Consider the following 18,581-nt stretch of genomic DNA (forward strand, 5'->3'; position numbering starts at 1 on the left):
TATTAACTTTCCAAACCAAATCGATTATTAACTTTCCAACTAAATCGATTTTTGACTTTCCCACCAAGTAAATCGATTATTGACTTTCACACCAAGTAAATCGATTATTGACTTTCCAACCAACTAAATCGATTATTGACTTTCCCACCAAGTAAATCGATTATTGGCTTTCCAACCAACTAAATCGATTATTGACTTTCCCACCAACTAAATCGATTATTGACATTCCCACCAACTAAATCGTTTATTGACTTTCCCACCAAGTAAATCGATTATTGACTTTCCAACCAACTAAATCGATTATTGACTTTCCCACCAACTAAATCGATTATTGACTTTCCCACCAACTAAATCGTTTATTGACTTTCCCACCAAGTAAATCGATTATTGACTTTCCAACCAACTAAATCGATTATTGACTTTCCAACCAACTAAATCGATTATTGACTTTCCCACCAACTAATTCGATTATTGACTTTCCCACCAACTAAATCGTTTATTGACTTTCCCACCAAGTAAATCGATTATTGACTTTCCAACCAACTAAATCAATTATTGACTTTCCCACCAACTAAATCGATTATTGACTTTCCCACCAACTCAATCGATAATTGACTTTCCCACCAACTAAATCGTTTATTAACTTTCCAAACCAACTAAATAGTTTATTAACTTTCCAAACCAACTAAATAGTTTATTAACTTTCCAACCAACTAAATCGTTTATTAGCTTTACAACCAACTAAATCGTTTATTAGCTTTACAACCAACTAAATAGTTTATTAACTTTCCAACCAACTAAATCGTTTATTAACTTTCCAACCAACTAAATCGATTATTACCATTCCAACTAAATCGTTTATTAACTTTCCAAACCAACTAAGTCGTTTATTAACTTTCCAAACCAACTAAATAGTTTATTAACTTTCCAGCCAACTAAATCGTTTATTAGCTTTACAACCAACTAAATCGTTTATTAGCTTTACAACCAACTAAATCGATTATTACCTTTCCAACCAAATCGATTATTAACTTTCCAAACCAACTAAATCGTTTATTAACTTTCCAAACCAACGAAATCGTTTATTAACTTTCCAACCAACTAAATAGTTTATTAACTTTCCAACTAAATCGATTATTACCTTTCCAACCAAATGGATTATTAACTTTCCAACCAACGAAATAGTTTATTAACTTTCCAAACCAAATCGATTATTAACTTTCCAACTAAATCGATTATTGACTTTCCCACCAAGTAAATCGATTATTGACTTTCACACCAAGTAAATCGATTATTGACTTTCCAACCAACTAAATCGATTATTGACTTTCCCACCAAGTAAATCGATTATTGGCTTTCCAACCAACTAAATCGATTATTGACTTTCCCACCAACTAAATCGATTATTGACATTCCCACCAACTAAATCGTTTATTGACTTTCCCACCAAGTAAATCGATTATTGACTTTCCAACCAACTAAATCGATTATTGACTTTCCCACCAACTAAATCGATTATTGACTTTCCCACCAACTAAATCGTTTATTGACTTTCCCACCAAGTAAATCGATTATTGACTTTCCAACCAACTAAATCGATTATTGACTTTCCAACCAACTAAATCGATTATTGACTTTCCCACCAACTAAATCGATTATTGACTTTCCCACCAACTAAATCGTTTATTGACTTTCCCACCAAGTAAATCGATTATTGACTTTCCAACCAACTAAATCAATTATTGACTTTCCCACCAACTAAATCGATTATTGACTTTCCCACCAACTAAATCGATTATTGACTTTCCCACCAACTAAATCGATTATTGACTTTCCCACCAACTAAATCGATTATTGACTTTCCCACCAAGTAAATCGATTATTGACTTTCCCACCAACTAAATCGATTATTGACTTTCCCACCAAGTAAATCGATTATTGACTTTCCAACCAACTAAATCAATTATTGACTTTCCCACCAACTAAATCGATTATTATTGACTTTCCCACCAACTAAATCGATTATTTACTTTCCAACCAATAAATCGATTATTGTGGATAATCAGTAATAATCTGTGAAGGATAATCAGTTGGCACACCAAGTTAAGGAAAATAACCAGATTTAATGTATGTACACAAGGTAACATTGTTTCTGCTGTTGTAATGTATGTACACAAGTCAATCTATTTGTAAGTGATGCTGATGACACACTCACATACACACTCACACACACTCACACACACACTCACACACACACATACACACACACACACACACACACACACGTGTGTGTGTGTGTGTGTGTGTGTGTGTGTGTGTGTGTGCATGTGTGTGCCTGTGTATGTATGTATTATTAATTGTCCGGCTTCCTTATTGTAACTACAGTGCAGTAATTGGTCTTTATTTTGAGTTGCATGTTTTCTTCTCCATGAGCTATCTGCAAGCATTATTGACCCCCATGTGTCTGTAAGCATATTGTGTCCCACCTGAGCTAAATCCTGGTACATTTTGTTGGTGAGTGATCATTGTGCGATTTCTTTTAAAGTGTTAACTCCATTTCGAACACCTGACAAAGCCATTCCTATTCTCGGTTAGTCACATCTGTTAAATAACCACTGTGAATATGGTGATTAGGATGCGTCGCAAAACAGGGTGGATGCATCGTCAGCTCCCCCATGATCCAAACGATGGAAAGGGACAGAGAGCAACGTCTCACTGATGACCATTCTTAAGTGGTGGGGTCAGCGGGGGCAGCCTTTCTGTAACAGCTGTCCCAAAGCATGCCGGAGATTTTTGCTTTTTACGATTGTAATATGTTACCGGGATTGTGGTTTGTGTTGGACACACTTGTCTATGTGTTTTTTCATAACCCGCTCTTCTTTTGTTTCATCTTTGAGTTTAATGGGCGATCAAAGTACAGTACTTGGGGTATATTTCACCGAGCAGTCCTCATATTAAATGCTTGAACACTTCTTACTTATAATGGAGGCAATCCTAGCAACCGAAATTTCAAAGGATGTCCGGCCTAAGCCGTCTGAACACCTCGCTCGCTGGACAATGATCACAGGGTCGAAACATTTGTTCTGCATTCACGTTTTCATTGCCCTTTTGTGGATCTCTTTCCTCCTTGAAATGTTCGGATTGATTTGTCGTGCACATACGAGTGTGTGTTTGTCTTACAGACCGGTCGCCAGTGCAAACCTTCATTTTCTCAGCGATTGTACAAGGCGGAGGTGCCCGCGGAACTGCGCAGCAACCAGCGGGTGGCGAGCGGTGAGTCACATACACCACCTGCCATTAAACCAGTGGGTGCAAACCTGGCACTGTGGCCTCGTAAATGTGACACAAATGATCAGCCACGTTCTGTGTAGTTTATCTTTTACTCATCAAAGATAACATCAATTATTTTTATAAAATAATTTTCACATTTGTTTCAGCTCCTGGCTGCATGTGGGAACATTAAATGGTCGTGATGAGATACCTTTCCAATGGAGACGAGACGATAGTAGTCATGGCCGAACCATTAATGAAAATGTTATTTCTGACAGTTTTTGAATTGCATTTGAATATACAGAGTCGAGGCTCGTGGAGGAGCTTTTTTTAATTTTATTTTTTTATACAAGATCGAGGCTCGTGTAAGAATGAATGAATGAATGAATGAATGAATGAATGAGTGAGCGTAAGAGCTAACATCAATCACAAAAAGGACAAACGGACACACAAAACATGCAATAAAGGGAACGGGACACAAGATGTGGAGAGAGAGGGAAGTACACAAGTACAACAGCAGAGCACAGGGACAACGGAAGATCTGTGGGAGGGAGAGGGCTTGGGGGGAGGAGGCAGGGGAAGGTGGGGGAGCGGGGTGGGAAAGGTATAAATCACATGGACACTGCTAGAACTTCCAGGAAAGAAAGAAGTCGGGATTTAAAAAAACAGTGGATCTGGGGAGAATTAACGGGGGTAGAAGAGATCAAGGTTTTGGATGTGGGAAGACAAGAGATGGTGGTGATGCTAATGGAGGAGCTAAACTAGAAAACGGACGAGGATGTAGGCCTAACAGAACAAAAGAAACAGTAGAAAGAGAGGGGTAAAACATACCAAGAGCAGGAATGAGGGACAAGATAGAGGGAGACTGGGAGGAATTAGAGATGTGGGGAAGAATTCAGGGGTAGGGAAGCACACATGGATGGGGTGGACAAGATGGATACAGAAGCAAACTCTCAGGAAGGGGAAATTGGAAATTTGAAAAGAGTTTGGCGAACTAGGAGGGATGCTGAACTGCATCGTCATGAGGTACGTCCAGAAAGACTGACCTCATCTCATGCCTGGCATTGAGGGCCTCCGTCCATTGTTGGGAGAGCAGAAGCAGCGTGACCAAGGTAGAGCGGCCAGATCTGAATCCGAACTGATGGCCAGAGATCGCATCATTGGAGAAGAGGAAGAATTTGTCAACTGCGATGATAAATTCCTTGACCTTGCTGATATTGTGTTATGAATGAATGAAGAGGCAATATACGGGCAAACACAAAGGCCATTATTGTACTCCCTGTTGTTTTGAGCCCTTTTTGGAAAGCAATTAAAATGTCTTAGCAGTTAATCTATGTAAATATACATAATGTGAGAGAGAGAGAGAGAGAGTTGGTGCTGGAGGGCTGCTTATACTGCAATCATAAATAACCATTCATTTTGAGGGTTTTTGCTCACATGAGATTGCCAAGACTTAACAGTTTGTCATTACGGCTTGTTTCTAGCTTAATTTCCTGTTTGAGGGGCAGGGGTGGGGGGGTGGGGGGGTGGGGTAGGGTTAGGGTAGGGTTGGGTAGGGTTAGGGTAAGGTTGAGTTAGGGTAGGGGTAGGGTAGGGTTGGGTAGGGTTAGGGTAAGGTTGGGTAGGGTTAGGGTAAGGTTGAGTTAGGGTAGGGTTAGGGTAGGGTTGGGTAGGGTTAGGGTAAGGTTGAGTTAGGGTAGGGGTAGGGTAGGGTTAGGGTTAGTTGTTAGGGTTAGGGTTAGGGTTGTTAGGGTTAGGGTTAGGGGAACAACAACAACAGGCATTTTAAAGGCCATTTTCCCTGCAACAGCGGGTGGTAGCCTTATTAGGGTTAGGGGAAGGGTTAGGAAAAAGATTCATTTTATAAAACTACCACAATAACCATGGACAATGGCCTAGTTAGGTTTAGGGTTAGGGTTAGGGGAAGGTTTAGGAAAAAGATTCATTTTATAAAACTACAACAATAACCATGGACAATGGCCTATTTAGTGTTAGGGTTAGGGTTAGCGTTAGGGTTAGGGTTCGGGGAAGGGTTAGGAAAAAGATTCATTTTATAAAACAAGAACAATAACCATGGGCAATGGCCTATTTAGTGTGAGGAAGGCCCGAAAAATAATATAATAATCTAACAATTTGCTAACTACAGTTTCCTACCTCGAGGCAATCACTATCTGAGTAGGGATGCTTTCAGAACTGCACCAAAGACGGCCTGGCTTGGCCTGTATATGATCCAACAAAGTCGTATCATCGGTAATAGGTGATAATGATGTTCTTGTGGACTTGGGACCCTCGCACACTTCTCCTTTTGGGTGGTGGTCTATGCTAATGCCTTGAGGGTGAGTGAATGCTAGCCATTGTGAAGATCAATTGTTACCTTCGGACCCAAGATAAAAGCAAGAGCAGTTTTACTGTGTTGCCATCATATGGGAGAGTGATGCCACCTGAAAACCCATGAGAGATTCATTCCAAAGAGCACCACCAACTTCCTGTTTTGCTGGATTTCCAACTGAAGCAATCAGTGACGTCATTATTGACAAATTATCCCGATTGGATTATTTCTCATTTATGAGGTGTTTGGAATGTCTTGCACAAACTTTATAAATATTTTGTTTTTCATACTTATAAATCAATAAATCCCATGAGAAATGGCTGCGTGTCGAGGTATCCCTTTGGCTTTGGATTTCATGTCTACAGCGAGGCATTTTGGTCCACATTGTCTGAGTTCTTAGGCCTGTGATTTTATAGCCGGCGAAGCCGGTGTTGTCAATAAACGCGTACGTATTATGTCGAAAACCAGATTATGCCTTGGGTTGAGAATTCCGAAGCTCAATGGAGGCCGCCATCTTGCGGATGCGGAAGTATGCATTAGAAATTGAAAAACGTTCAATAGGAGTTTCTTTCACCCGTCTTTGTTTGATTCACAATCTTATGCACCTCTAATTGATAATTAAAATACTTTAAGACCAACCTCGGCCCGCACGGGCCTGGTTATCTTCAACGAAAAGTGTCACCAAACACCGGAACCAATGAGATTCGAGCATTTGAAAAAATGTTTCTAAAACCAAATCACGCAAGGGAGGCCGCCATCGACCGGATGCGGAAGTTTGCATAAAACAATTGCGAAAAAGTTCAATAGGAGTTTGTTTCACCTGTCTTTGTTTGATTCACAATCTAATGCACCTCTAATTTGTAATTAAAATACGTTAAGACCAACCTCGTTATCTTCAACGAAAATCGTCACCAAACACCGGAACCAATGAGATTCGAGCATTTGAAAAATATTTTTAAAAAGCTTATTACGCGTTTCGGACGCTGAAAACGGCGTCAAATATTCTAAAATTGACGAAGAATTATTTTTTAGAAATCTCGCGGCCGTAGGGGATAGTTTTTCACGGCCAGAAATACGGTATAAGCGGTTTACATAAAGAAAGAAAGCTCTGTTTGATTAACGACAGTCACACATTGCCGTTGAAACGGCGCTATCGTCTGATCTGTTGGCACTGATCTTACTGCAAGCTAACTTCTTCTGGTGGAGGAAGCTGCCGTGCCCGGAGAGAACCAGTCCTGACAGCGACTGAAGTTAGAAGACTACACACATACTGTGAAAACGTATGTTAAGCCCAGTTAAAATTTCTTAAAATAGGCCTTAAGCTAGCACATCGTATAGTTACTTCCTTAAGCTTCTTGTGACATTTATTGTATGTAGGTATTGGGGAGGACTGTCTGCTCTTCTCTTTTACCAAGTCTTACCAGGTACGGTACCTACACCGACCTACTATCAACTACCTAACCTACTGATGCCATCGTGATGGGTAAAATAGTGGCAAGAGGCTTTGGCTTCGCCGGCTCATTGCGGCTTTGCAGTCGGGAACTAGTAGTGTATGCGTATAAAATCACAACCATTGCAGAGTATGAATCCGGAAAGCAGTGCATGTTGTCACAAAATAAAGTCCACACTTCCTGTTTTCATACAACACTGGAAGAAGAACTTTCTCTGCCTCCATTTTGCACTAATAACAGGACAGAATGTTTTCAAATTGGGTCTCAGTTTGAAGAAATTACTGTTAAACAGACTACTCTGTTGAACACGGCACAACCTCGGGCTACGTACGCTCATCAGCTATTCGTTATGTGTCGTTAATTTACGCCTCAAAACTTGATGGTAGAGCAAACTAACATCTTCCTTGGGGGATATTTGTTACCTCGCAGGGACCGAACTAATTAGAATGGAGGAAAGAATTTTTCCAAGAAAACTGCCCCGGGGAAGATCTAGACAGGACCTCTGAAGCCAAAACACCAAGTTTGGAAATGCTGGAGTGAAAATATTTGAAATCTTTATTTATTTAATCAAGTACTGGCAAGCAGAGTCCAGGTTCGAGCCTGGTGGTCCTGAATCCTTTAGCAGCGAGTCCCACATCCCCGCACGATCGAGGTGGGATACTAATTAGAAGACATTCTTGCATTGGTTTTTGGAAGTTTTTTTTCAAATGTTTTCACAAGGCAGTTGTTTTCGATGCATGATCTTGAACCTTTTAGCTTATTTAACATTCATTATGAGGAATACGTGGCAGGAACAAGCGAAGGGAAAACACATGATCATTTGCGAAGTGCAAAAGTTCCAATTAACCAAAGATCTTTCTTTCCGATCCTGAAACGTACGGCAGTGAAACTAATTTCCAAAGCAGGTGGAACCCCCGATATCAGTGGTCATGGTGGCACCATCGTCTTTATCAGTGGTCATGGTGGCACCATCATCTTTATCAGTGGTCATGGTGGTACCATCATTTTTATCAGTGGTCATGGTGGCACCATCATCTTTATCAGTGGTCATGGTGGCACCATCATCTTTATCAGTGGCCATGGTGGCACCATCATCTTTATCAGTGGTCATGATGGCACCATCATCTTTATCAGTGGTCATGATGGCACCATCATCTTTATCAGTGGTCATGGTGGCACCATCATCTTTATCAGTGGTCATGGTGGCACCATCATCTTTATTAGTGGTCATGGTGGCACCATCATCTTTATCAGTGGTCATGGTGGCACCATCGTCTTTATTAGTGGTCATGGTGGCACCATCGTCTTTATTAGTGGTCATGGTGGCACCATCATCTTTATCAGTGGTCATGGTGGCACCATCATCTTTATCAGTGGTCATGGTGGCACCATCATCTTTATCAGTGGTCATGGTGGCACCATCATCTTTATCAGTGGTCATGGTGGCACCATCATCTTTATCAGTGGTCATGGTGGCACCATCATCTTTATCAGTGGTCATGGTGGCACCATCATCTTTATCAGTGGTCATGGTGGCACCATCATCTTTATCAGTGGTCATGGTGGCACCATCATCTTTATCAGTGGTCATGGTGGCATCATCATCTTTATCAGTGGTCATGGTGGCACCATCCCTGGTGTTGGGCTAGCGGCTAGGGTGCCAGCTTAGGATCCTAGGATTCTGGGTTCAAATCCCGGTCGATCGCTGAATTAACGCCAGGGGGGTTGACTCAGCCTGTCATCCTTCCGAGGTCGGCTAATTGAGTACCAGTTCACTGGTAATGCCCTGTTTGTCGTAAAAAGGGCTGGCGGCAGGAAGGGCATCCGGCCGTAAAACATTGCTTCAAAAAGGGGACCAAAAAACAACAACCACGGTCCCTGAAAAAGGCCAATCCCTGCTTTGCAGGGGAAAATGGCCTCTAAAGGTGGTTTTTAAAATTTATTTATGGTGGCACCATCATCTTTATCAGTGGTCATGGTATATCAGCAGCCTGGTGTTGGTTTAGCGGTCAGGGTGCCGGCTTGGGATCCTAGGATCCTGGGTTCGGAATCCCGGTCGATCGCTAAATTATCACCAGGGGGGTTGACTCAGCCTGTCATCCTTCCGAGGTCGGCAAATTGAGTACCAGCTTGCTGGGATGAATGATCCCGGTGTGTACCCCGATTTAGAATAGGTACACCGTATCCCTGCGCATCGTAAGAGGCGACCAAGGGTTGGCGTCAGGAAGGGCATCCGGCCATAAAAGCATTGCCTCAAACAGGGAACCATGATTGTCATGGGGCCCACAAGGCTAACCCCCGCTGTAGCGGGGAAAAATGGCCTGAAAACGATCATTCATATTTCATTCATGGTATAATATTTTTTTTACAGGATATAAGGCTCGAGGTGGAGCTGCCACACAAACACATTTCACATACATGGACATGCAGCCGAATACACGAGACAAAACGCAGTCACTGAGCTTGAGGGAAGTGCCGTCACTTCTCAGGGCACTGTGGGTACCAGCGATGCTACAACAATGGTGCCGCCTTTCTCACCGCACTCAGTGGGGCATTCCCTAAGGAGGAATTTCCTCCTCCTCTTGGATGCCAACCTATGGGGATTGTCCATGCTCTTATCCTGTGATCCTCTGATCCTCTTATCCTCTTATCCTTTTAAATGCTGAACCTCAAGCAAGGAAGCAGCACATACCATTTTTAAGTCTTTGGTATGGCTCGGCCAGGGTTCGAACCACCGACCTCCCAGGCTCAGAGCAGATGCTCTAACCATTACTCCACCAAGGCTGGTTTAAAACGTTTTCTCTGGAGTGCTATGATGTGTGGGTGGGAGCTGTGACTGAATAACTTAAAGGAGCTATGCGAATCTCAGGAGCTTTTAGATGCAATTTGTAAGGAATATTCCATGGACATTACACCATTGTAACTCTTTTCCATCGAAGCTGATGTCCAAAATGCACAGCTTGGTGGAAATTTCATCTTTGTTTTGGGGATTGTAATACACCCTGTAGATAAAGGCACGCTGGAGTACTTGAAGGCATCCAGGATAATGGACCTTTTGTGATGGTGATGCCTGAACACTCATCTTACTTACACTCGCCATAATCTATTCTGTTTATGAATCCATCTGTGGAAGCTCCTCAATTTCTTTCGATCCGTAAACTGTAAACCAGCCTACGGATTCCTCTCCCTTATCTCTTGTGAAGGGGCATTTGGCATATTTACCATGCTTGCCTACAGTGGGTTGGCAAGAGTGAGCAGCCTTGGGAATGAATCAGCTAGTGGAGAAACAAACAAGTCTTTAACCACTCGATCAAACAGTCAGCTTCTCTTTGTATCCACAGCTTTTCCTTACCGTTGCTCACCATTTTGGTGCTTTCTCTCGGCTCCGCAGTGCACTTTGATGACTGCAAGGGTGGTGGTGAGGTCATTTTGGGAGTCGGTGACCCAGCCTTCCGCATCACCACAAACGGCACCATATTCGCGAGTCGGCGTCTGCTGCTTTCACGGAGGACACTCAAGTTCTCGGTGTATGCGAGGGATGGAGAAAGACACGGCCTGGGCAAACCACACACAGTCGTCAAACTACAAGTACAGGCGATGAAGGCAAAGATGAAGCAACCCAACAGGAAACAGGTGTGTTGCTCTTAGAATCGGAGTCGATGATTGATTTGGAGTGGACGATGGTGTGTGACATCTTGCTTTTGACATTTCTATCACCGATCTTCACCCAATGAGGGATTAACCTTTAGTAGTTGATCAGTAAGAACCTTTTACTGTGCATTTATGAGTTTTGCTCAGCCTGTCTGTATTGGCTGAAGATGTAGCAGACTTCTGCCATTTTGTGCATTTATGATTTTTGTCTCAAAATTGGTCGACATGAAACTTGATGGTGAAATATTTTACATCTTTACTGATATTAACCCTTAGATGCAGTGATTGGACCTCGGATGCCCACAAGGTTTTTTTTGTTGCAAAAACAATGCTGTACAATTTTTTTTGGGAATGAGCCTCATTTTCACTGACTTTCATGTTGTTCCACAACATTCAGTGACATAAATAAATAAAAATTTCATTCAGGCTCGTGGGAAAATCTTCATTCTTCACTTATAACCCAAAAATCCGACACGAATGCAGGCCTGGGACCTTCGAGGCCCCGCATAAATGTTGTTGTACTACTATGTTATATCATTATTTTCTCGATATGACCCTCATTATATGCTCCTATAACTTGGTTACAAATAATTCAGTGACAAAAATATGAAAATTAAAAAACTTTACACAAATACATTCGTGGGGCCTCTGAGGCCCAATGGCTGTATTGGTGTAGGATTTTTGACAGTTGTGGTCATATACATTCGAAATAAAAGGATCAGTGAATCATATTTTTGAGCTACTCCTCCACGAGCCTCAACTTTTAGAGAAAAAAAGTTGAAAAACTAAGAACAAAAAAATTGTTTTGCAAAAAAATTAAAAAATGAATCATTACTTGTATGGGATTCTTCCAAATATTAGGATCAATGATTCACATTTTCTGAGCAAATCCATGAGCATCGACTTGGATTGAAAAAGGATATGAAGAAAAAAAGAATTATTAATAATATATATATATTACACGAATACATCCGTTGGGCTGCCGAGGCCCAATGGCTGCGCTTATGTAAGATTTGTGACGCCTGCATCTAAGGGTTAAGATAGCAATCCATGTTATTTTGAGGTGTTTTCCTCTGAATGCTCGACTTAAGGCCATTGAACGTTACAATTTCATTAATGCAGGTGCGTGTAGAATTATTTATTTCCTGCCTCCTCCCTTAATAATCCTTGGCATGTCTGCTCTCAGGAAGTAGTGTTCTCAGTGTGTAATGTAGAATGCTTCATCATTCGATAAAGTGCATCTCCAACCCGATCATCACCTGCGCATGCCAGGTTAAGAAACCAAGTTATATTAACCAATTTATCTGTTACCGTAGGTTCGTTGGACAACCGGACAACACTCCGAGCCAGCCACTCTGTACTTCTCCCAACTTCGGCGAAGTGGGAGCTCTCGAAGGCAAAAGCGTGATTGGGTTATTCCACCGATCAGTGTGCCAGAGAATGAACGAGGTCCATTCCCAAAGCCTCTTGTAACGGTGGGTCATCAAGCCACTAGTTCGATGCTTGTAACAGAGACGCCAAACTTCTGCTAGTTGGTGCATTTCTGCTTTCTTGCTTCCAAATGGGTCCATAGTTTTTTACTTGGGGAATTTTGTTTTCGCTGACTTCATAACGACGTTTGCCTGGGATGTGTCGGGGTGCTTTGATTTGAATAGTCACGTTTAAATATTGTGGTTGTTTTTATACATTTTCTTTTCTTCCTAAAACTGTTTCCCATTCCTATTTTATGCCTCTTCAACTTTCATCGCTTTGCTTGGTGTATCAAAGTTAAATTGCTCGTATTTTGGCAATGAGACAAAGCGATGTGTTGTCTGGCTCCAGGTGAAATCAGATAACGATAAACACAACGACTTGCGCTATAGCGTGACGGGTCCTGGCTCTGACCAGCCACCTGTTGGGGTCTTCAAAATAGACGCCATTTCTGGCCAAATGTTTGTCACACGCTGGCTGGACCGAGAACAGATCGCTAGCTACCAGGTACCATGTTTACAAGAAACTATTAGTGCAGTGTTTTTTGTAATTGTTTTTTTTAAAAGAATTTATTCTTTTAAAGAAAAAAAATGTAATAATTGCTGTGATTACATATTGTTGTAAAAACCAGAGTTACAACATTGTCTCAGATTGTGAGTTTAATTCTGAATCGATCTCTAGCAATACCTGTAAGAAAACCAACAAGCAACATATCAATATTCAGCATTCATAGGAATCAGTAATGGATTTGCAACTAGCACAAGCAAGCCTGGAACAAAGGAATGATACGCACCATCTAAGTATGCACAACATTACACATGATGAATGTCACAGGAATAATCGTAGCGCTGTCTGTCTGCGTTCTTATAACTGCTGCGCAGTGGACAGAAGCCGCATAACACCTGGGTTCAAACTTAGGCACAATTTCACTACATTCTCCCCAGCGTTAAAACTACACTACCCCTCGTGGTGGAAATCAAGCTAGCAAGCCATAGCAGCATAAAAACATCAGTTAGCAGCAGTCCATGTCAGTCCCAGCCATAGCGATCGGGGCAGCGAATTTCTCTTCCGGCGCGCGTCCGATAGGCGTCAGGAGCTTCAACCACAAAGCCGAATTCCCCCGCGTCGGAATAACCGCCTAACTCGGGTGATGGCGGTGGCTCCACAAGGCCATCCGTATCGGGCGCGTGTGGTGGTGGGGTTGACGGTGGATTCCCCATCGACGGATTAACCGGGCCAAAGTCCGGCCCAACAGCATCCCCGCATGGGGCAAGATGACGCACCGAGACTGTAGACTCACGTCCATTTGGCAGCAGCACTCGAGCGTGCTCAGGGTTGGCTTGGAGGATATGAACCTTGTCAACGAGCGGGTCATATTTACTTGAATGAACCACGCGTTTGAGGAAAGCCGGTCCGGGCTCAGCAAGCCAGCCCGGCAAAGGACGGATACCGCCAGAACGACGCGAGTAACGAAACATACGGTCATGGGGAGTTTGATTAGTAGCGGTGCACAATAAAGTCCTGATCGAGCTTAGCGCCCCGGGTACCACCCAGGCCCACCGGTCCAGTCCTAGTCCGCGGGTTTTAAGGCCCAGAGTAATGGCTTTCCATATAATGCCATTAAATTGTTCCACCTGTCCGTTCGCCTGTGGCCTATATGGAGTAGTATAGCTAGACGCGACATTACGCTGGAGCAAGAAGGTTCTCAAATCCTGGGACAAAAACACCGCTCCTCGATCGGTGTGCACGTAGGCCGGATTCCCAAACATAGAAAACAAGTACTGCAGACACCGGATAACCGTTGCGGCGGACATATCGCCGCACGGGAAAGCAAAAGGGAATCTGGAGAACTCGTCAATGATCGTGAGAAGATAACGAGAACTACCCGAAGCCGGTATTCCTGGACAAGGCGGTAGACACGTAGTCGGCAGGGGTCCTTTGAAGTCCATTGCCAATCTCTCCCACGGACGGGTAGCCTGGACCAGCGTACCCATCCGAGGGTTGTAGAAGCGAGGTTTGAGTTCAGCACAAACAGAACAAGTGCGAGATAGCTGACAAATATCCTCAATGGAGTAGGGCAAATTGCGACTGCGCACATAATGAGCTAAATGCGTCACGCCGGGATGGCACAATGAGTCATGAAGAACGTGCAGGTCCTCAAAGGAGGTGAGACTTGCACACACCGCTGGCCATGATAATGCATCCGCTGCGAGATTATCCCGCCTTGGGCAATACCTGATAGTGTAGCAATAATCGGCTAATTCAATCCTCCAGCGAGTGATTTTCTCATTATTAATGCGGCTAATGCGCTGAGCATGGCGCGTGTCGTACATAAAAGCGACACTTTGTTGATCAGTAATGATCTCAAAACATTTGCCAAGCAAATATGGCCGCCGGCGCCTGATAGACCCAACAATAGCGTACGCCTCCTTTTCAACAGACGAGTGTCGTTTTTCCGCAGAGGAGAGAGTCCTTGTAAAGAAGGCCACAGGTTGCCCCCCTTGAGAGAGTGTGGCAGCTATCGCATGTTCCGACGCATCGCTTTCCAAAACAAAGGACTTGTTTTCATCAATAGACGAGACAGCGGCGCCAGCTATGTCTGACTTCAGGCCATGGAAAGCGGCCTTAGTGGCGTGACTAATGGGGAACTCTTTGCAATCCACAAGTGGATGAAGCTTCTCAGAAAAATTTTGAACCCACTTTGAATAATGAGCAAAAAGCCCGAGAGCACACTTCAAAGAAGCACGATCATGTGGCGGGGCCATGTCGAGCAAGGGTCGCAGTCGCTCCTTATCTTCTGAGATAGAAGGTGATAATGCCGTGGGTCACGGTGTACCCCAGGAGATCTATCGTTCGAGTGGAATAGCGACATTTAGCCTTGTTCATAGTCAGGTGGTACTTGTGCGCAACCTTGAGGAAGCGCTTCAGATTAGCATCATGATGAGCTTGATCGTACCCACAAACAGTGAGATTATCCAGGTAAACAAAGACATCGGTTAAGCTCTCCTTAGCAATGATGTCATCCATGGCCCTTTGGCAGCAGGAACCCCATTTGTGACCCCAAAAGGCAGACGGGTGAACTGGTACAACCTCTGTCCGGATTCAAACCCTGTCTGGATGCGATCTGCCTCAGAGATTGGAATCTGATGATACGCGCTGCGGAGATCGAAAGTACTATATACCGAGTACTGTGCCACCTGTCGAACCAGAGAATCCAATCCCGGGAGTGGGTAGGCGTCCAATTGCGTAAACTGATTAATCGTCTGCGAATAGTCGATTACCATGCATTTGCGGTGAGTTTCGGTCTGAACCACCAAAACCTGGGCTCTCCAAGGCGATCGACTAGGATCGATTATGCCCTCCTTTAATAGCTGCCCAGTCTCCTCAGCAATCAATTGCGTGTCAGCCCGTGAATGGCGTCGCGATTTAACGGCAACCGGTGTACAGCCAGGAGTCACATTGGGAAACAGCGACAGTGGGTCAACTTCCATCCCTGCCAGAGCACACACAGCAAGAGTATCATCACCACCAAATTCCATTTCCAAACGGCCATGCCGACGGAGAAAATCGTGTCCTAGCAACACTTCTGCACATAACGCTGGTAAGACCATTAAGTGCACATCCGGAAACATTCGGCCATTAATCACAAGCTTCAGCCAGCATTCCCCTCAAGTGCGTAGCCATAGCCCTTGGGAAGCCATAAAAATTTGGCGTGTTGACCCGAGAATCGGCCAGCTATGCTTCTGAACAAGTCGTAAATCGACATAGCTATCAGTAGAACCCGTGTCGATTAAGGCGTTTGCGTTCTGCCCCTCAATCATAATTGGAATAACAGCGTTTGACAGTCCAGGTGGCCCGGTAGTCGTCGAGTCATCCAGAGGGGGCGCGCGAGCCGCGCGTGTGGACCCGACGCCAGCCAGCGTCGATCGTGAAGCCGAACGTGCCCCAGGCGATGAAGGGATCCCAGGCAAGGGCGTTCGAGACATCCGAAGCTTGCGCGGGGAGATGATCCCAGTCAAGGGCGTTCGAGCCGAGCCAGGCGCCGATTGTCTCATCAGCGAGTTGATCCTAGTCAAGGTCGCGTGAGCTGTGCGGGGAGGTGATCCCAATCAAGGCTGCGCGGGGCACCGATTGTCTCTCGGGTGGAGAGAGAATCACAGACAAAGTCGAGCGAGTTCGCCGGCCCCGTGACGAGCGACAAACCTTTGCAAAATGTCCTTTCCGAGAGCAGGAATGACACGTCGCTTCTCTGGCCGGACAAACTGACCTTAAATGATTCCGGTTCCCGCAGAAAAAGCACTAGCGTTACTTCCGGCTGATGGAGCGGCAGCGGCGGCGGCGGCGGCTGTCACACTCGGGCCGGGATCCTCGAGAGTGTCCGTTGTCCCCGATTCCGGCCGAGGTGCAGCATCCATTTGCTCCGCGATAGTAGCTCTCTCCGGTCTGGTTAAACCCGCAGTGACGTACGGTCGTTCGTACGCTTTCGATTGTGCCTGTACTTCTTGGTACACAAGCGATAATTTATGAGCTTTTTCCAGCGTCAGATCCGTTTCTTCAAGCAATCTCTGTCGTGTTATAGGCGAGTGAAGCCCCGAAACAAATGCGTCTCTCATCAAATCGTCACATACTTGTTTGTGTGTCCGTGCTTCTGTTGTACAGTCCTTCGCTAATCGGTGAAGTTCCTGGACCAAGTGGTCGATGGTCTCCGATGGGTTTTCTCGCCGAGACGCAAGCAGATATCGAGTATAGACCACGCTCCGAGTCTTGATGTAAATCCGTCGTAATTCTGCCTCATTGTCGGCGTATGTGCCGCACTGGGATATGTACGTGAAAACTATATGAGACACGCGGGAGTTCAGCACCGCGAGCTTGGTTGCATCTGTGAGACCCTCCTGGGCTCCCAGGTAGCTTGTCAGCAGACTTAGCCAATGCTGGAGCTGGGCAGACGCGTCCGGCGCCTGTTGATCCGCTCCGAAGATCGGAACTTGTATCAGCTTATGAGTCATGGCGTTCCCGCTCAAGACAAGAGAGGATTCAGAATTAATTGTTGTAAAAACCAGAGTTACAACATTGTCTCAGATTGTGAGTTTAATTCTGAATCGATCTCTAGCAATACCTGTAAGAAAACCAACAAGCAACATATCAATATTCAGCATTCATAGGAATCAGTAATGGATTTGCAACTAGCACAAGCAAGCCTGGAATAAAGGAATGATACGCACCATCTAAGTATGCACAACATTACACACGATAAATTTCACAGGAATGATCGTAGCCCTGTCTGTCTGAGTTCTTATATCTGCCGCGCAGTGGACAGAAGCCGCATAACACCTGGGTTCAAACTTAGGCACAATTTCACGACACATATGATATATTTGCAACTTGTTACGCTCGGCAAAGGATTGCATTTGGGTCCGTTTGTTGTTACTTGCGAAAATCAAAGAATTTTCAAGTATATTGGTTGGTCGTGAACGTTATTACTTGGCAAAAAAAAACAAAAAAACATTTTTTTGCAAGTATGTTAATTTTTGTATATTATTAAAATGATATGTTGATGTTGGTTTGTGTGTGTGTTTGTTTGTGTGTTTGTGTGTCTGCTCACCAATCCATGCCTACAGGTCACAATTTTAAACCGATCTTCACGAAACTTCACCAAATGGTAGAGTTCGTGGTCCGACAAAATCCTATATATTTTTGAGGCCAAAAGGTCAACATAGGCCAAAGGTCAACCACTTTTTTCCAAATTTCTAAAATCCTCAATTTTCATCCGATTGACTTGAAATTTGAAATCGGCTAACTGATTTCAACCACCAATTATTCTTGAGGTCAACACATGCCAAAAGGTCAAATAGGCCAAAGGTCAACAACATATTTTAGGGATTTTGCTGGTATCGTGCTATGCATGATATTTCTTGTTTATTTGTCTGTTTTTTGGCTGCACAGAACATATGTCTATTAATTATGTACTGTTGAAATCATCTATCTATAATTCCAGTAATCTCTGTCTGTCTGTCTGTACGTCTGTACGTTTGTTTGTCTGTGACCGCTGTTTCTCGACAACCACGGGTCCGATATACTTTTAACTTGCCAGGTATATTGCTGGGGACCCGAGGATGTGCCTTTTCAAGGTTTCATATTAATCGGACAATTACTTACCGAGCTATGTCCAAAAAACGATTCAACCAATCAGAGAGCAGCGAACGATCGCGTGTGCCGGCGTTGCGAATGGACCAAACCATTCCATGTAAATAGAGGGGGGGGGTTCTGTGGTCGTTGCGAATGGACGAAACCATTTCATGTAAATAGAGGGGGGGGATTGTCACTGTACTCGCAAGCCGTTCGCCGTTCGCTTTGGCGTTGCGAATGGACCAAACCATTTCATGTAAATAGAGGGGGGGGATATAATTTTA

At 44.0% G+C, this 18,581-nt stretch overlaps 1 protein-coding gene across 1 annotated transcript in view; it reads left to right on the plus strand.

The window, feature by feature from the left end:
• Positions 1–18,581, plus strand: part of LOC137434997 (cadherin-2) — a 69,861-nt gene that overhangs the window by 23,634 nt on the left and 27,646 nt on the right. Inside the window, exons 2-5 of the mRNA XM_068128312.2 lie at positions 3,183–3,273; positions 10,442–10,683; positions 12,018–12,176; positions 12,523–12,678. Coding sequence (XP_067984413.1) covers positions 3,183–3,273; positions 10,442–10,683; positions 12,018–12,176; positions 12,523–12,678 — 648 coding nt within the window. The remainder of the gene's footprint in view (positions 1–3,182; positions 3,274–10,441; positions 10,684–12,017; positions 12,177–12,522; positions 12,679–18,581) is intronic.

This window comes from Myxine glutinosa, chromosome 9, assembly GCF_964187855.1.
Source record: "Myxine glutinosa chromosome 9, kmMyxGlut1.1, whole genome shotgun sequence".
Classification (NCBI taxonomy): domain Eukaryota; kingdom Metazoa; phylum Chordata; class Myxini; order Myxiniformes; family Myxinidae; genus Myxine; species Myxine glutinosa.